Consider the following 17440-nt stretch of genomic DNA (forward strand, 5'->3'; position numbering starts at 1 on the left):
TGCTGGGCCGTCTGTGTGCAGGCTCAGTTGGACTCGATCTTAGAGGTCTTTTCCAACCTAAATCATTCTGTGATTCTGTTCCAGGCTGGAGAGGCAGCTGTGCCCACCCCAGGAGACACTCGCTTGCCAGGCTAACATTCTGTATTTTTGGTGAAAGGATCAGAATGGGAGCCCCCTGAGGAGGAAAAAATGGCAGAAAACTCCGTTTTATTTCTGACAGCCACCTGCATGAGCTCAAGGGTCCCTGCTCCCTGCAGCAGAGCCCAGCACTTCAGTTCTGCATCACACTGCCTTTAAGCAAGAGCTGCAACTACCCCTAAGGGAAGGGAAGCAATATCTATGGCAGTGAACCTCTAAAACATTCTCAGAAAGCACAACACTTACTGATCATCATCACAGAATCTCTCAGGGTGGAAGTCACTCCTAAGGATCATCAAGTCCAACCCTGTGCTCCTCACAGGACGAACTATAACTAAACTACATGACAAAGCAATATCCAGAACTTGAACTTTGACAGGCTTGGTGGCATGAGAACTTCCCCTGAAGCCTGTTATGGATACTAAGTCAAAATTTCCTGAAAAATTACTAGCAAGGAAAGACATATGCAGAGACTTACAAGATACTGTGCCCATGTGTTTAAATTTGTGTTCTAGACTGTGGAAGACAAGAAGCAGAAAGAGCAGCAGGGGGAAATGCTGGCTCCCAGGAACAGCGATAGCCATTTTCTCTCACAGGAATCCTGCTATTATACCTTTTCCATCCTTGACTACACTTGAATCATCCCAGGTAGGAAAGGATAAAAATGAAACTTCAGTAAGAAGCAGCAAGAATTCCTACAGAGATTCACACTGGGGTTTCTGACTCAGACAAAGCTGCTGGGGCCTTTTGAAAGAGTTGCTCCTCTGCCCCAACAAACCTCCAATGCAGCTCCTGCCTCCCCACCCTCCACAGCAACACTGCCCCTGTGCATTTTGCAACCCCCTACATACATTCCTCTTCTCCCACATAAGGTTTTGGGGCTGGTTTTTTTTGGGAGGGCGAAGTGTTTCATCATCCTTTGAGCTAACACTTTTACTTTATCACACATTATGCTTTAGTAGTAGGGAAATCATAAAACTGTTCAGCTTTTAAAAATCAGTAGATAAGGCAAGGGACAGAGCAGGGCAGATTTTATGTTCAGTAATTATTCCCCCTCTATTACAAAGTTATGCTCTACTTTGTAATGAATTTAAGTATTCCTTTCCACTATCACTGACTAATTTAATGTTGCTCCAGGATCTTTTGACACTGAAGACATTCACAGTATGACAAGTTACCAGTGCTGTGGATTTGGGTGACAAGCATATGGAAGGAAAAAAACTCATCTTCTACTTCTTCAAGAGCCCAGTTGAACAGGAAACAGGTCAGCACCATCTTACTGAGAACGAATCTGAATGCAAGCTGTGCATTAACACCCCACATGGAACCCTTAAGTCCTTGAGAAAAGCATTATTTAATTAAGCTTTAAATATTGTCTATTAATAGCCTAAATTAGCATGGTGAAGTAATAAAGCACATGAATTCTGTGATTCTTAAGAGTATCATGGTACACCGACATAACATGTGAAAGACTTGCAGCACATGTATTGTTTGTTTTCTATTATTATCATTATTATTATTATTTTGGGAGGTTGTTTTTTCACTTTTTCTTGTTGCTTGTATTTATATGGATTTTTTTACACTTCAGTGGCTCCCTTCAGTCTTACAGTGTCAGTGGGATATCACACCTTTCTGAAAGATGTCTACATCAAAGCAGATGAATGCACCTAGACAGTCACAGACAGTGTAAAACACCAATGCATTTTGTTCATATTATCTACAATTTATTAAGCCATTTTAAAAATGTCACATATCAGTGTAAGAAGTGAAAGATATTTGTTGAAAGCTGAAACTTTGCCTTTCATTAAAAAAATAGAAATAACATTTATCTGAACAGCATTATGTAGGTTGAGGTAAACCTCAGAGTGTCAGACAGCAAGTGGATTTGCTTTATGAAGGTATAATCCTTCTAAAAAAGGTGTTCCATGTGATTTACAAGCAACACCAAAGTACTGCGCCTCCACAATTTCAATGCAACTGCTTACAAAGGAAAAAGAAAGAAAACATTTGGTGCTAGCACACCACAGAAAACACTGAGGCTAAAAAAAAGAAGCCAAACACTAAGATGTATAGATCAGCAGGCAGAACATACATGTTCAAGGTGGAACTTGGAAGAACATGAAAAAACCATCTTTTTCCTTCAGCCTTGCCCATCTGTGATTAAAAAAACAAAAAACCAAGCACACAGCACCTGTGTTCTCTCTCCTTAATGTCAGCTTACAAATACCGCAAAGCAGCTTAGATCTTACACATTTTCCAAGGCCGTGTGTCATCTTTCTGAAAGGCCAATGCATTTTGTATGGATCTAAAGATGGATTTGTGGCTGTCAAACAATCCATCTGGTTTCTAAAGCTGAACAAATATTGTTCTATTAAACAGCAAAATAAAAGTATTTGACTTGGAACTAGACTCACACATAATCAAGCATTGACAAGTAGACATTTGCAACGTCACTGGTATCTTGATGCAACATTCTGTACATGGCTTTGGGTATCAGTTAGAACATCATGTCATCCAGCCCATCCTCCATGAACTTCTTGTAAATTGCCATAAACTTTGCAACAAATGCTTCTAGATGATAAATGGCTTTGCTGCCCAGTTGCAAGCGGTGTTCATAGAAGGCCGCCATCTGTGCAACTTCTCCTTTCAGCTGTCCATCACAATTATTTAGAAGTTCTGTCAGGAGACCCTAAAATGGAAAAAAACAGGGCAGTATTTGAAAAACTAGGTATTTTTTGTTAAGAGGATAACCTTGGTTCTCTGAAAATAGCCAAGCATTAACCAACAGTTACTCATTAATCCAATGGCAAAGATATTCCTTTACTGGAATAATTTATGCCTTACTAAAAGAAAATTAATTAACCTCATCTCCAAATACTATAATCTCTACTGCATGTAGGCACATGACCAAAGGAGAATTCTTACTGAGACAGAAAGAGCAAGTGCATTAAAACTACTTACTTCTATCTTGACAGCATCAAGCACACAAAGAGAAACAATGTTAATAAAAAACAAGGAAAGGGTTATTTAGAATTTAAGTGTCTCTGTCTGTATTTATGAACATATTTATGTGCAGACACACAAGGCAACTTGACTGCAATACTTCAGTCATTACAAAACCCCAAAATGCATTATTTTAGAGAGCAACAAAAACATCGCAAATCCATCTCAATTAGAACAGCCAGGATTAAGTGAGAAGTATCTCTAGACCATTTCAAGTTTATGAAGAGGGAGTGGGTAGAGAATGTGCACCTTTTTCCTCTCAAACACAGCAATGTAGGATCCACTAACCTACTGTAAGAAAGGACAGTTAAAGAAACATCTAAGTACCAAAACCATCAGAAAGCAGAAATTTGTCAATGTGAAAAGAAATTATGTCAAACATTACTAAGTTGCAAACATTATTTCTGATCTTTGCTCTACTCTAGCTGCCTTCAACATCCTTTCAAACTGCTTAAGATAAAAACATGCGTATCCCACTTGCTTCTTTCCTTCCAAGGTGACATCTGTCTTTGAACAGTCCTGCTGGTCTAGCATCCTTCAGCACACCTCTCCACAAAGACATAACAAATATTGAACTTACAGCAACAAAACTTTATAAAAGAAAACCAATCATACCAAGATTAGCCCATACAGTCATATAATCATTAAGGCTGTGAAAGACCATTATGATCAACTTGCTTTAATATAGCAACTGGCCTGAGAAGTCAAGGCAACTAAGAATGTCCTCCTTTGTTTTTACTCAGCTATGATGCCGTTTTTCTTTGACCACTGAACAAGTTTTAGTCTGTTTGGAAAGGACATAACTTTTTATCAATATTTGGATGATTTATGGTGTTTTGGTGTATTTTTTAAAAAAAGCTTTAGTTGAGACTGTCACGGTATTAAAATTTATGACACAGTAAGAGCTAGATAGTTGAATTACCTTCATTATAATCTCAGGAGGAATGCAGTGTGTCAGGAGTTCATAAAGCCGTCCACGGACTTCTAAAAGCCTGTTGGAAAGACACCACAAAATATGAGAATTATGATCCCAAAGCATACTAATGTCCTTCACAACTAGTGAAATACAATGCAGGAAAAGAAGCAATCCAAAGTTTCTTTTCTGCTTTTGGTTTTGGGTGTTATTTTAAAATAAGCACTGCATAAGTCAATTTCAATTCAAAGGCTGCATATTACCTTTTATTCAAAAGATAAATGACACATACTCTAGTTACAATGGTCTCAGTTAATCTAGAAGCTACAAGGCTATTGTAATTTGTGTCAGGATTGTTTCCCTTTAATTCTTCTTCATATCTAAGTTATTCACGCTTAAGGCTAGTGAGGAGACACAATTTACTAGAGCAAGAGAGCTCCTTTATGCTGTTTTTCTGTCTTCATTGTTTATAAGAAGGGGTAAGACAATTAGGTGGCAGAACTGACACAATTAGCCAATGCTCAGCTTTTGATAACAGGAGGGCAGATGCTACAACCATTAAAACTAAGAGACATCTCATGCAAGTAATACATAAAACAGATTAAAAGGATCAGGTTTTGGATATGACAATGAGATTGATACAGGGGTCATCTCCTGATGTGCTCAAAAAAAGAAACAATTTCTCATTTCCCGCTCTCTTACACAGGTGCTTTAAGCTAAAGATGGTCAAAGAGGAGCTTTAAGTAAAACAAACCAGAAAAACCACACCCACCCACCACACTCACACCAAAAAACAACCAAACAAACCAGGAAACACAACATGCAACTGAGCCTATGGTCACTTTAGATTATTAAACTTTTATAGGGAAAAACAACAGCTCTTCATTTCCTGATACTCATTCAGCTTTCTCTAGCAATTGTAAAGCTCAACTCCTCTGGCTGCAAACCTCCAGCAGAAATATAGAAAATTACACATAACTGGAGATGCCACATTTTTGAACTCAACTCTTTTTTTTAGGTTCCACAGCACATGGAAAACATCATTTATAGCTCTTAACAAGTGCATTCACCTACCTTTGTGGTGTCTGTTGACCAACAATAGCATTTGCAGTTTCTCTCAAATAAACTTCCCAGTCCATCTCAGGAATGTCTTGATCAGCAGTAAAAGGATACCTACAACATAATATAGTTTTAGAAATTACAATCAAAGAAAATTGTTGCCTCTTTTAACAAGGCCTTAGAAGCAAGATCATTTCTGTGTCCGACAGTACCATTTACAATAATCTTTTCAACGACTTACTGTTGTACTCTGCAGGACTCACACATAAGTAATGCTTTCCGAAGATTCCTGCCAGATTTCTCAGCAATCCTTTGAGCCAATTCCTGAGGCAGAGTCAGGCCTTCTTTCTTACACACACTGGACAAGACATGGCAGATCTAGACAGAAAACAGCAGGGAGTGCAACACTTAGCAAACTGTTCAGCACCTACAGATTCTCCTGTTAGAAAGATTTCTGGACGAGAGGAGGACCAGTCTTTCATAAGCCATGCTTGGCAAACCATCCAACACAAAGGAAAATTAGGTAACTATGTGAAAATAAAATTTAAGTCCACATCAAGAACTTATCTAATAACAATTTTAAAGTAACTTATTTTCACTTCTGTTTCAACGTACATCTTCAATGCTGGGAGCAGGCACTCGTACAGCCAGGCATCTGCTTTGAATGGGTCCAATAATTTTTGACATTGAGTTGCAGCACAGGATCAACCTGCAGGTTGCCATGTACTTCTCCATTGTTCTTCGCAAAGCATGCTGAGCATCTTTAGTAAGTTTGTCAACTTCTGTTAACAGCACCACTGAAAAAAGGATTAAACATAGTGGGGTTCTGTATTAATATCAAATCTTTCTAAGAAAAAAATAGTTTTGACATACAAGCAATAATACCAAAGTAAGTGATATCACACAGAAAAAATCAGCATGGCTCCACAGGCAGGAAAATAAAGATTAAGATTACTTGTGTGCCTTTTTGACTGTACAATCTTCATGCAATATACATGTATAAACAAAAGAGTGAACTGAAATCTCCCCATGTTTAAAACATATTTTGACTGGTTTTAACTGTTTTACCTTTAAAATCTCGTTGAGTACTTGTCTCAAGCTGTTGGGACTGTGCCACCGTCTTCAAGAGCTCCTGAATTACCACACGGTCGTTGTTTCCCGCATCACTGTACCAGGAGTTTGAATAAATCTTGTTTTAAAACAACTTTATATTGCATATAAAATACATTCTTCTAAAGTCAACTAAATGAGCAAGAAAGCCAAAAGAATTCAGAAGCTGCTGAGTTAGAATTAAACCAATACTCACATACTTTGTTGAAAGTTACCTCCTCTATAATAAAAACAACTCAAATCTTATGCAGGCACAACTGGATTACTAGCGCTGTATCCCAATGTAGTAAAACCACTGTTAATTAACACATTAAAATAGAACTTATTTTCTCCAGATGAGAAATCAAAGCTTTTGCTACCTACAGTTTGAACAAGGACACACAATGTGAACCTTTTTACTCATTATGGGAAGAACAATTAAACCTAACCACATAATAGGATGCCTGACTCAAAGGACTGATATAAATGCAGGGTTTTATTCTGCAGAGTCCTTCCCAGAAATTCACTTCCTCTCCCTGTTAGCCATTCACCCCTTTCCATTTTACTCAAGATGCACATGACTTCACCACTGTTATAATTCAGTCAAACTTCACAGGCCATTGCACAGCACAAATGTTTACTGTCTGGTCAGACATGAACATGACAATTGCTCATTCACTGAAAGCTTATGAATCAGGATATTGATGTTTAATCAAAACTTAGCATTTTTGTATTTAAATTGAAATGTAATTATTATATGTTTCAAGCTCTAAGTACTCTATACAGAGTAACAGGAAAAGTGCTACTAGTATCACGTTATCAGAGCTAAATTGAATGGTCACACATCTGGTATCACCAAAATGATATATTCAAAACAGTGATTACCAAAAAGCCTCAGCTTTTATTGGTAATTAACTGATAATTAATTGTGCCAGTATTAGAACACCAGCTGAACTCACTAATCAATAAACAGATTAGCTGAAGAATGAGTTTTTAAAGGAGATCTGGCAAAGTAGAATAACTCTTAAAACCCAAGGCAGCATGAGTTACGCATTATGGAACCAACACCTCCCAGTACACAATGACATTCACTCATTGTGATTTAAAGCAACATTTTGGGGTTTCAGATAAATACAAATATTTGCTTCGGGTCTCGGAACTATTGCCAGCAATTTCATAACTGCCAAAGTAGATGTAGATAGCTCCCATTAGAGCTTCTGTTGTTTAAATCAATATATGACCTCACTCAATACAGGGTCCACATTATTTTGTGGTGGTCTTTCCCATGCTCTAAACACTTTATTTGGAGAGTTACAGGGTAAGCCTTTCTTTCTTTCAAATTCCTTAATTTTTGTATTTGTGAGAGAACTAACAATATGGAGGTATTAGGTCCAGTAGAAGTTCTCAATTTCAACTGAAATGGTGAAATTTGTCAATTCAGAATTGTTTCTGTTACCCAGTCCTCAACATCAGCACGATGTAGCCAGTTCATGTAGCCAGTTAAACAGAACATTTCTGGTTTTAGTATGCAGCAATCCAAATTTTGTTCATTTAGAGTAGTTCAATTAAAAATCCTCTCCCTGTTCTCATTTGCAGACCAAACCCACAGACCATTCCCTAACTTGCTCAGGCAACAAATCCAGCAACCAGTCCCTCACACACTCAGGCTAAAGGCACTCACAAACACAGCCAGTGGCTTACCTTTAAAGTGAGGCATTTTTACTGCACACTTACCTTGGGTTAACTTCAAGGTGATAATTACTTGCAATGGTGCTAATTTCAATCTTCTTCTTAGATGGTGCCTATATAGAAAATAAGCACATTAAGTTTCAGAAAGTGCTCTAAAAATCTCTTACAGTTTATACTTGGCTAAGTCATAGGTAAACCAAGAGTCTCAGAGATCAAAGAACCCCCAAGACACAGACTTGTTTATCTCCTATGGTCCCAGCCCCACCTCCATAGAAAAAAAAAAGAATACTGACAAATCATCCAGCCTGTAAAACAGCACCAGGAGAGATGTTACTATCCAAACTGAACTGCAAACAATACATAAAAAAACCCACTCTGAACAAAAAGCCTACACCACAAGAACAGCCAACCAAGCACAGAAAACAAGAGAGAACCTCACATCTTGAAGGCCTAAAGAACATCTGGAAAACAATTTGTTCATATAACCAAACTGGTATAATTAATTACATAAAAAAGGTTGAAGATACTGACTGCAAAATAAAAAATTAATTTTTAAAACTCAAATAAATACAAAGACTTCACAACGGAAATATGTATTTTCACTTTACTTCACAGCAGTTGGGAGAGTTATTTTTTTTACCGTTATACTCTGATGCTCAATCCTCAGTTTCTCCACTCCTGCACCATATAATTCCCTTAGCAAACACATTATTCTTGTTTTTTTTCCAGCTCCTGATGGTCCATACACCAACAAATGAGGAAAGTCACCACACTGAACCTGAACAAAAAGAAACAAGATCAGTTAGCTACCACACTATTTTCCTTATAAGATCATTTATCCTTCCATTTTCATTCAAGTTTACATTAAATGACTTTTACAGCTCCATCACAACACAGCACATAGAATTAAAACTGCTGAAATCCTTCCCTGCAGCAACATTTCCTAGAGAACATCATATTTGTCTGAAGGCCATGCACAACTCATTTAACAACAAACACCTCAGCGCTCAAAAAATACCCCAAGCAAACCAACAACAAAACAAACCCCCAAAACCCTACTCCAACATTTATATGCTTCCCATGGTTACCAGTGACAGCTGTGAGACACATATAAAAAAAGGTTTGAAACAAAGTTTAAAGCAAATGTTGATATATACAGTTATGATATACACATATGTATGTATGTATATATATATGTGTGTGTGTGTGTATAGGTATATGTGTGTACATACATACATATATATGTGTGTGTGTGTATATGTATATATATGTATATATATGTTTCGTTTATTTCCTGAAAAGCTAAAAAAGCATGACTTGGAGCACATCTGACCAGACCCCAGAGAAAGCACTTACATTAGTCAGGTATCACTCATCCCTGAGGAAGTGAATGTGCCACTCGGCACATCTGGCAGGGGAAGCAGTCCTGACTTTCATTCCCAGCTGCTCGCCTCAAAACTTTCTGCTAGCATTAGGCCACCAAGCCAAGCCCTGTTCTCAGGGACACTGAAACCAGCAGGAAGAAAATGTGCACACCACTTCTGAATGAGTCGAGCCACTGATTCCCTCGCTTTCCCTCGGCATTAAGGCCGCCTTCCCAAGCAGGGCGCGATGCCGGGACACCTTCCCGCTCATCGGAAAGCCAGGGCCTGCACGGAGGGAAAGCTCCCGACCCCGGCCCCACAGGAGCAGCGCTAGGGGCCCGGAAGGAATCCCAGTTACAGCATGGGACAGGTTGGAACGGACCACAGTGTCCAGCCTCCCAGAGCACAGGATACAGGACTGCATCCAGACGGTTCCCGACTATCTCCAGTGATGGAGACTTCACAGCCACTCTGAGCAAACTGTTCCAGTGCTCCAGTCACCCGCACAGTAAAGCTTTCACCCTTATTCAGGAGCAATGCCGACTCCGGGGGGATTCTCGCCGCGGGGAGGAGGGGACCGAGAGGGGCCTGGAGGCCGCCGGGGCCCCGGGCAGAGCCCGGCGGGAAGGCCGCCGGAACGCGGCGGCACCGGGCACAGCAGAGCCCGTGCCTCACTGACCAGGTTGCGGAGCCGTGCCGCCTGCTCGCGGTGGAAGTCGAGGCGGGCGAGGGCGCCGGGCCGGTGCTTGTCCGCCCACAGGCTCATGGTGCTCCAAAAACCCGCGGGCCGGCAGCGGGAAGCGCGCTCCGTACGGCGGCCGCCGAGGGACAAACTCCGGCGGCTGCTCCGCCCCCGCGGCTCCCTCAGAGGAGCGCGGTCGCCGCGCCCCAGCCCAGGCAGGGATCCCAGCGCCGACCGCCCGGGCCGCGCCGGGGCTGCGGGGTTTCGCCTGCCGGAGGGACAGAGACACCCTCTGGGCCTTGGCAGCCGCAGCCGCTGGGCTCCCTGGAGGCTTTGACAAAGAAGCCCCTTGCCAAGCGCTGCGCAGGAGATTAAGGCTGCCCCCCGGCCCAAACCAACAGTCCGGCTCCCCGGCGGGAGAGCGAGCCCTCCGAGCCCCTTCTGAAATCGTTCCTCTTGCGGCTCATTTCAAGGAAACACAGAATCAGTTAGGCTGGAAAAAACCCTCTGAGATCCAACCTATGACCCGCACCATCAACTCAGCCAGACCGTGGCACTGAGTGCCACATCCAGTCTTTCCTTAAACACCTGCAGGGACAGTGACTCCACCACTTAGTGGAGTCTACAGACAGTAGTCTGAAATGTTAGCCAATTTTTTTACTTATATGATTTCTGTGGAAAAAAAAAAAAAAAAAAGATGAAAAGGAGATGAAATGTTCATGTAGCTGTTCATATTTTATCAGGTCTGTGTGCTCATTTATTTACGCAGTCAGGAAGCATAATGCAAGCAATGGCTGCTCTAACATAGACATTCGAGTTACTCATGAAGATCACAAAAACCTGCTGGGGGCACGAGGTAGTAGAGCACTTTTCATCAATACCATGTTACTTGTTTGTCTGAAATAGTTACATTACTTGCTCTCATGGACATTCGTTAATCAGTTTTTTTTGCAGATTACCATGAATTAGCAAATTCTACAACTACCTGACAGGACAGTGTAGCCAAGTGGGAGTCGGCCTCTTCTCCGGGGCATCCAGCAGCAGGACAAGAGGACACAGTTTTAAACTGCACCAGGGAGGTTTAGGTTGGACATTACAAAGAAATTCTTCACAGAAAGGGTGATGAGATACTGAAATGGCCTGCCCAGAGAGGTGGTGGAGTCACCATCCCTGGAGGTAGTAGGGAAAGACTGGATGTGGCACTCAGTGCCGTGGTCTGGTGGACAAGGGGGTGTTTGGTCATAGGTTGGACTCAATGATCTCAGAGGTCTTTTCCAATCTAGCTGATCCTGTGATTCTCTTGGTACTTCTTTGTCAGCACTGCCCTGGTGCATGACTGAGTTTGTGAAAGCTGCAGCAGCAATATCCTACGCAATGCTTATCTTCTACCAAACACCACAGGATGTCCTTCTCCTCTGCCATTTGCTACATTTACTTTTTGGGGTCTATAAAGTTTCTCATGCGTGTCTGCTCTCTCTGCTCTGTACCTGCTGCTCTTCAGAGTAATCTCTGAATCTGGCCATTAATTAATTTGGTATTCTCTTTGGTTAGCTGTATTTATCACTTGCCTTTTTATGCTTTTCCAGATCCTTAGGTCATTTGCCTGACTTTTTAATAATTTCTGAATGATTTGCTGCTCTTCTTGTGTCTATCAATGTCACTTAATTTCAGCTTTTTGATAACTCCTAATAACCTACACAGTTTTTCCAGCCCCCAGAGAGCTTTTGCTAACACATACCAGCTCCAAGCAAGTGCTCTGACAGGTATTTCACGTTTTTAAAGTACTGGTGGAAACAAACCCTTTTTGCATGAGGTGAGACATAAACAGATAGGATTGAATCCAGTAGTCTTAGATACTTCCAGCTCCTGAAGAGATCAAGGAGAGAAGACATAGCATGTCTGAAGAGCCCTAGGCTCTTTTTATTATTAGCTCTATTTATTATTAAAATTCCATAAGATTTCTTCTTATCCTGCAAAGAAAATCTTGAAAAATATGCTCTACTTCAGCAATGTGTTTAAGCATGGGCTTATACCCTAAATTTTCAGTTATTTTGTGCTATAGAAAGTAATTAGGCAAATGAACAAAATTAATCTGTTAAGTAAAAATCTTACCAAATTAAAACCTGTGCCTGCATGGCAGTTCTGGTACTTTATATCTGATTAAAATGCTCTACAATGCTTTGATTTTCTGCTTCATTAATTTTTTAACTTCACTATAAATCTAAACATAATGAAATAACTATCGAAAATGGAATAGTTTGGCCAACTGTATTACAAATAAATTAATGTGAATAATACAGGAGACTCTGGCAATTTCAGCTGCAGTCACAATTCACTCAAACACAAAGACTTTTAGAATATGTCTTCACTCATTTTGCTCAGTCCAGCGGAAAGGTCAAAAGGTAAAATGACTTCTCTGCATGAATAAACTAGACAATATATCTGAAAATAAAGATTTTAACTACAAATGGCATTTTGAGTCTTTTACTACCAGCAGCTATATTATCAGAAAGTGACACAATGTCAGGTACTGTAAGAGAAGCTCCATCTTATACCCAAATTGAAGCAAAACTGTAAGACCTGTGTCTAAATGCATGTATGTGTGTGTGTGTATATATACGTATATTTTTAAACCAGCTTTAAACCAATTATTGAAGCATTAGAACAAATTAGAGAGTTGTTACACTGACCTCCTAAATATATTTACAGAATAATTTGTGCTAGCAATCCAAGTAAGCCATTAAAAGGTCCAAGAACCATTTTGCTGTACAATGGCTTGTATTTTTCAAACAGAAGACTTCTTGGCATCCTTTGATCCTTCTGGCTGCTTATCTGACTGAAATAGATTTTTCTTTTCAGTTTCAAATATTTCAACAGATCACTGCCACTCTGTTGGCTGTCACTCTAGGTTATGTCCCCGTCCTCATCAGAGCACCTATATTGCTGCAAGTAAATTATAGTATGTCAAGGAGGACTAGATCACTAATTTAAAAAAAGACCATAATAAAGTGACATCTGTTCTACTGGTGACATGCTGATGTCATGCAGATTGAATTTGACAGTAGAAAAAACAACTAATGGTTGATTAATGATAGCCAAATACAAATCTGAAATAAGCCTATGTCATATAGATTGGCAGCACCAAAGGAGCTGCTTCATTATAGGAGAAGTAAAACCAAAAAATCCTTTTTCTTCAGAAATCTGATGGTTTATCTTACAATCCTTTATTTAATCTTGAAAATTAAAGTAATAAAAACCATATAGAAGTTTTTCATGCAACGATGAAGCAAAAAAAAAAGGTGTAAGATACTTGTTTGCAACCATTAAAACTGTATTCTGGAAAAGGCTGTGGAGTTAATATTTAATTAGAGGATACATCCTGTGCATCAGTCATTACCGTAAAGTCTTTTGCACAGTTGTCCATCTGGAAAAAATTTTTTAAAAAGCGCCCTTTCATAAGTATGTGGAAAGGTGAAAATAGTTAGGTGTGTTAAAAAAACCCACCCAAGGCACTTGTTCTGATACAATTGGTACTGCTTTGTGTTCCAAATCATTCTGCTAAGAACCAGACCCTGCTCAGCTCCCCTAGTCTCTCATGTACCCAGAGAAGCCAAGAAAAAAGGTGAGGTATGTCTTGCTGTTCTTATGCCCTCTGTGGCCTCAATTGTGCATAGCTGTGCAAACCTAAGACTGTTTTTTTTTCCCAACAGCAAGAATTATCCAGCTACATGTTTAAAGCAAGATTTACAGCAGCATAGTTAATCATAATAGAAAAACATTAGGAGGCTGTTTACATTGTTTAAATAGTCTGAACATAAATTCAAACATGTGTCTGGGGACATGTAGAGTTACAGATCCATTCTTCAGATGAACTTCAGCTATGTTGAATACATGCCCATTTTTCTACTGAGGGTGTTGTTAAAGAACACTGGCTATTTTCATATGTATTTTGGGTCTTTCCCCCAGAGATTTATAAGGTCACTGACTAAAATACACTCTTATGTTCTTCAGTTTCCACCAGCCTGCATTTTGCAATAACAGTACTGGAACAGAAATGAAGCTCTTCTCCACTAAGGATTGCAGATTTGAACTTAAGTCTCCTCAAAGTTTTCTGAACGTGACTCAGTAAGTTAAGAAATGTTCAGCATTCTTTTCTGGGTGTATTCTACATAAGACACAGAAGTACCTAATGGAAACTAGTCTGTAAGATCTTTAAAGAGTGACATGCTGTCAGATATTTAATTCTATAAAGAAATGTCTTATAATTAGAAATCAGTTTTGTGACGATGTTGACATACCCTTTTTCTAGATAAGGGTGAATGTCACTGACAGTGGACTAAGGATTATTTAAGGATTATTTGTTTTGCTTCCATTCTCATCGGGACTTGAGTTAGAATTCTTTTTATTGACCTGAGTTACTTTTACAATGGAAAAAATAATGACAGATAATGCACTTTTGCAAAATATTAGATGAGTAGAGAGGAAATAAATTGCATCCTAGATACCTTTTCCTGTTATATCCTTACCAATGCAGCAAGGAAATAAGTTTCTTCTGGATTTCTAACTTTTCACAACTTGTTTTTTAATTTAAGTTTTCCTCTTGATGATAAATGTCTCCACTCCTTTGAATTCACAGAATGCTAATAAATTAAATTCAGACGCCTCTGAACACATCTTGGTGTATTTCCAGAGATGGCAGTGAATGTGGCATGTAAAAATCAGATTTCTGTTAAATTCCTATAAAGTAAGTTACTAGAAAACAATGTTATCCAAACCTGTGTCTATCCTCTGACTAAATTGTTCGTCCTAATCACGGTTTTCATACATTTACTGAAACTCAAAGGTTCTATAGTACATGCTCTGTTTTATGAACACAGTAATATTTCACATCTTGACTATCATAATTTCATCTCCTATAAAATCAACAACTTACACTTTTATTCAAGCCACAGCAGTCTTGCTCATGTCTCCTAATTTGTCTTTTCCCTTGTAGAGTAATTACATTTTTGTTGAATCAATAGACATACCAAAGCTTTTAAATTTCCTAGTTTTCTCCAGAGACTCTCTGTTTTCAGAAGAGCTTTCATCTTATGTTCAATGTCAGTTTCCATAAATTTTTGCTAATCTTTCAAGTTTTGTTTTGATGTCAGTCAGTCATCAGAGATTTATTCAGATTTACTAGCTATTTCTGAGGCCAGCCCTGTTCATGTGTTAGTAGGTGGAATCTTATAAGCAGTGTATTCTCACATCCTCACTGTAAATGTGCTTCTGTTATAAACACATCTATAACAACATAACAAGCTACATCATGCTACACTTCCTGATTTTATACATTAAAATGTCCAATACACAATGACAGAGGAAATCTGGAGTAGAAATTTTGTTTGAAATACATTTACCACAGATTTATCCGCCTTTGGTAACAGGAGACTTGTGCACATAACACTGTTACCTAGCTGAGGTCTTGGAAAATTACCACAGAACAATACCCACTATGAAAAGCTATTGGTATTGATAGGTCTTCATACAGCTGTATTGCTATTGATGTGAGTGGGAATGAACCACAGTCCCAGAGCTCCTGGTGCTGGAAGGTTTTACCAGCAGAGATTAAGTGATTGACTTTCTGTTCTTCAGCATTACAACACTACAGTGACAAAACTACTGCTTTTCTTTTTGTCAAACAAAAACAAGGACAGTATCATAAGGTCTCCTGATCATTCCTCTCATCCTTACATTTCTTACACACAGACACTTTAAAATTGGTGGGTTTTTTAAAGTTGGCAATGCAGAACCCAGCTGTAAATGCTAAGCACACCTTGAGGAGCAGTCTAGATTAAATATTTTACTTTCGTTCTCTTAATCTATTTTGTCCTTCCACTTCTTCAGGTATCAGTCTGAATTTACACTTCCTTTCAGTGAACTCATTTTCAACTCTGTGAAGAGCCTCTTCTCAAGCTTTAGTGCAAGTAGAATTGAGTTCATATGAATGATTTGCTGTATTCATGACAAAGCTGTGCTCTTACTTTGTTTTGCCTCAGATGTCTCTCATCTGGAAGAACCAGCTTAAACCAATGATGCAGGCCTTGAAGATGTTGGAGTCTGGAATACAGAGTATGTGTCCTTGTTTCTGATAATTAGTTATAAGATCCAGAAAAACACTGAATTTCATATAATATGAAATTCATGAGCATGTTTTCATGGTGATACATGAAAACAAATGTTAAATTTGATAGAAAAAGCTAAAAGTGTAAGTGTGTAGATTAGAAAGGTTTTTTTTAAATAACTGGGTGAAAAAGTTAGTTTAGAGAACAGGAGACAAGATGGAGGATTTAGGGTGTTTTCCCTTGTCCCTTCTTCTTTCTTCTTCACGTTCTTCTCCTGGAGGTTTTTGGGTAATAGTAAGTGATTGGATAGAAAATGCCGCAGTGCATCACAGAGGTGATGGGTCATTGGGTCATAAAGAAAAATAATATACGTGTCTACTGTTAATTGGGTAAAAATAGGTATAAAGATAAAAGAACTGCATAGTTCGGGGCCATTTTGTGCATCAGACACAAAGTGTGCCACAAGGCCTTGTTTGTACCATCAGAAGAAAGAAATGTACCAGATTGCAAAGATTAACCTTGTGTAGCCAGCCTGGAGAGACCTGTTAAGTTTTGTGATGACCTGTTAATAAACACGAGAAACAAGATTCTAACGAGCTCGGGAGTTTTATTCAAATCATAAGAACTGAAATAAGCAGGGCTCCCCACGAGGGAGGATCCCAGAAGAATTCAGTCCAGAGGAGGCTGAGAAATCCAAAAATTAAAAGAAAAATACAGAAGAGATGCAGCAGAAACAGAGAAACAGAAAAAGGATTTTTTTAGAGAAAAATTACAGAAGAACCATTAAGTCCATCCTTTGGAGAAGCAGTTGTTAAAATTTACGGATTATTTTCTAGCTGCACATATGTGACTGCACTGTTTGTGACAGAGCAATAAAGTGCATAGGCTAACAATTTATATATTTTTTAGATTATCTAATGAGGAACTTTCCAACTTAGAAACAGTTCTTTAAGTCAGTTGTTTATAGGGATGCTGTGGCTGTGAGTAGCATTCAAAGCACAGACTGTCACTTTTTCTGCCTCTTACAAATTTTTCCTTTCTGGAACCCATTTTTTTTTTTAGTATGTCCTCTGCACTTAGGTGTCATTTCTTTTACCAATTGCTAATATCCTTGTGTGATGGGTAATTAGGCATCTGTATCAGAGGTCAAAACTGTGATAAATTCTCTGTACCTTTAGGATAATTTAATGAGCTTGATAGGAAAGAGTAAAGAGCAAGATCAGTGTATCTTGCCTTTTTGGCTGCCACTACATCTTTTTGTACCCATTTCTGGCCAATGGGCTCCCCTGGAGTGCTCTAGACATACTACCTGCAGACCATGCCTGGAAGGCTACATAAACTTGTACAGTTCTACTTGTGCAAGTGGCCTTTTGTTGCTAATCACAACAAAAACCTGTAG

At 39.1% G+C, this 17440-nt stretch overlaps 1 protein-coding gene and 1 long non-coding RNA gene across 3 annotated transcripts; one reads left to right on the plus strand and one right to left on the minus strand.

Annotated features, from left to right (window-relative positions):
- Positions 1-1840: 1840 nt before the first annotated feature.
- RFC3 (replication factor C subunit 3) lies at positions 1841-10155 on the minus strand. 2 transcript variants are annotated; one of them, XM_086881595.1, is made up of 9 exons: positions 9935-10155; positions 8532-8669; positions 7937-8004; positions 6182-6279; positions 5729-5910; positions 5355-5491; positions 5129-5227; positions 4064-4133; positions 1841-2827 (listed from the first exon to the last, which is right to left on the minus strand). In XM_086881595.1, exons 1-9 carry the CDS (start codon positions 10019-10021, stop codon positions 2636-2638), a joined length of 1071 nt encoding a protein of 356 aa, XP_086737721.1. In that variant the 5' UTR covers positions 10022-10155; the 3' UTR covers positions 1841-2635. The 2 variants fall into 2 exon arrangements, with proteins under 2 accessions (XP_086737721.1, XP_086737722.1); XM_086881596.1 differs by having other exon boundaries at positions 9248-10075.
- Positions 10156-10503: 348 nt separating this feature from the next.
- LOC147654209 (uncharacterized) lies at positions 10504-16628 on the plus strand. The gene is made up of 3 exons (XR_015284699.1): positions 10504-14062; positions 14574-14681; positions 15976-16628. It is a non-coding gene; the product is annotated as an uncharacterized LOC147654209 (long non-coding RNA).
- Positions 16629-17440: the final 812 nt, after the last annotated feature.

Source organism: Cyanistes caeruleus, chromosome 3, assembly GCF_971803275.1.
Source record: "Cyanistes caeruleus chromosome 3, bCyaCae1.hap1.1, whole genome shotgun sequence".
Taxonomy (NCBI): Eukaryota; Metazoa; Chordata; class Aves; order Passeriformes; family Paridae; genus Cyanistes; species Cyanistes caeruleus.

What these genes read in the sequence shown, in the direction of transcription:
- RFC3 (XM_086881595.1), bottom strand. Translation starts at nt 10,021, where the DNA reads ATGAGCCTGTGGGCGGACAAGCACCGGCCCGGCGCCCTCGCCCGCCTC. An exon ending in CTGCTCCCAGCATTGAAGAT is followed by an intron (nt 5,492 to 5,728) that starts GTACGTTGAAAC and finishes TTTTCTGTCTAG; the next exon opens with ATCTGCCATGTCTTGTCCAG. An exon ending in GAGTCCTGCAGAGTACAACA is followed by an intron (nt 5,228 to 5,354) that starts GTAAGTCGTTGA and finishes ATTATGTTGTAG; the next exon opens with GTATCCTTTTACTGCTGATC.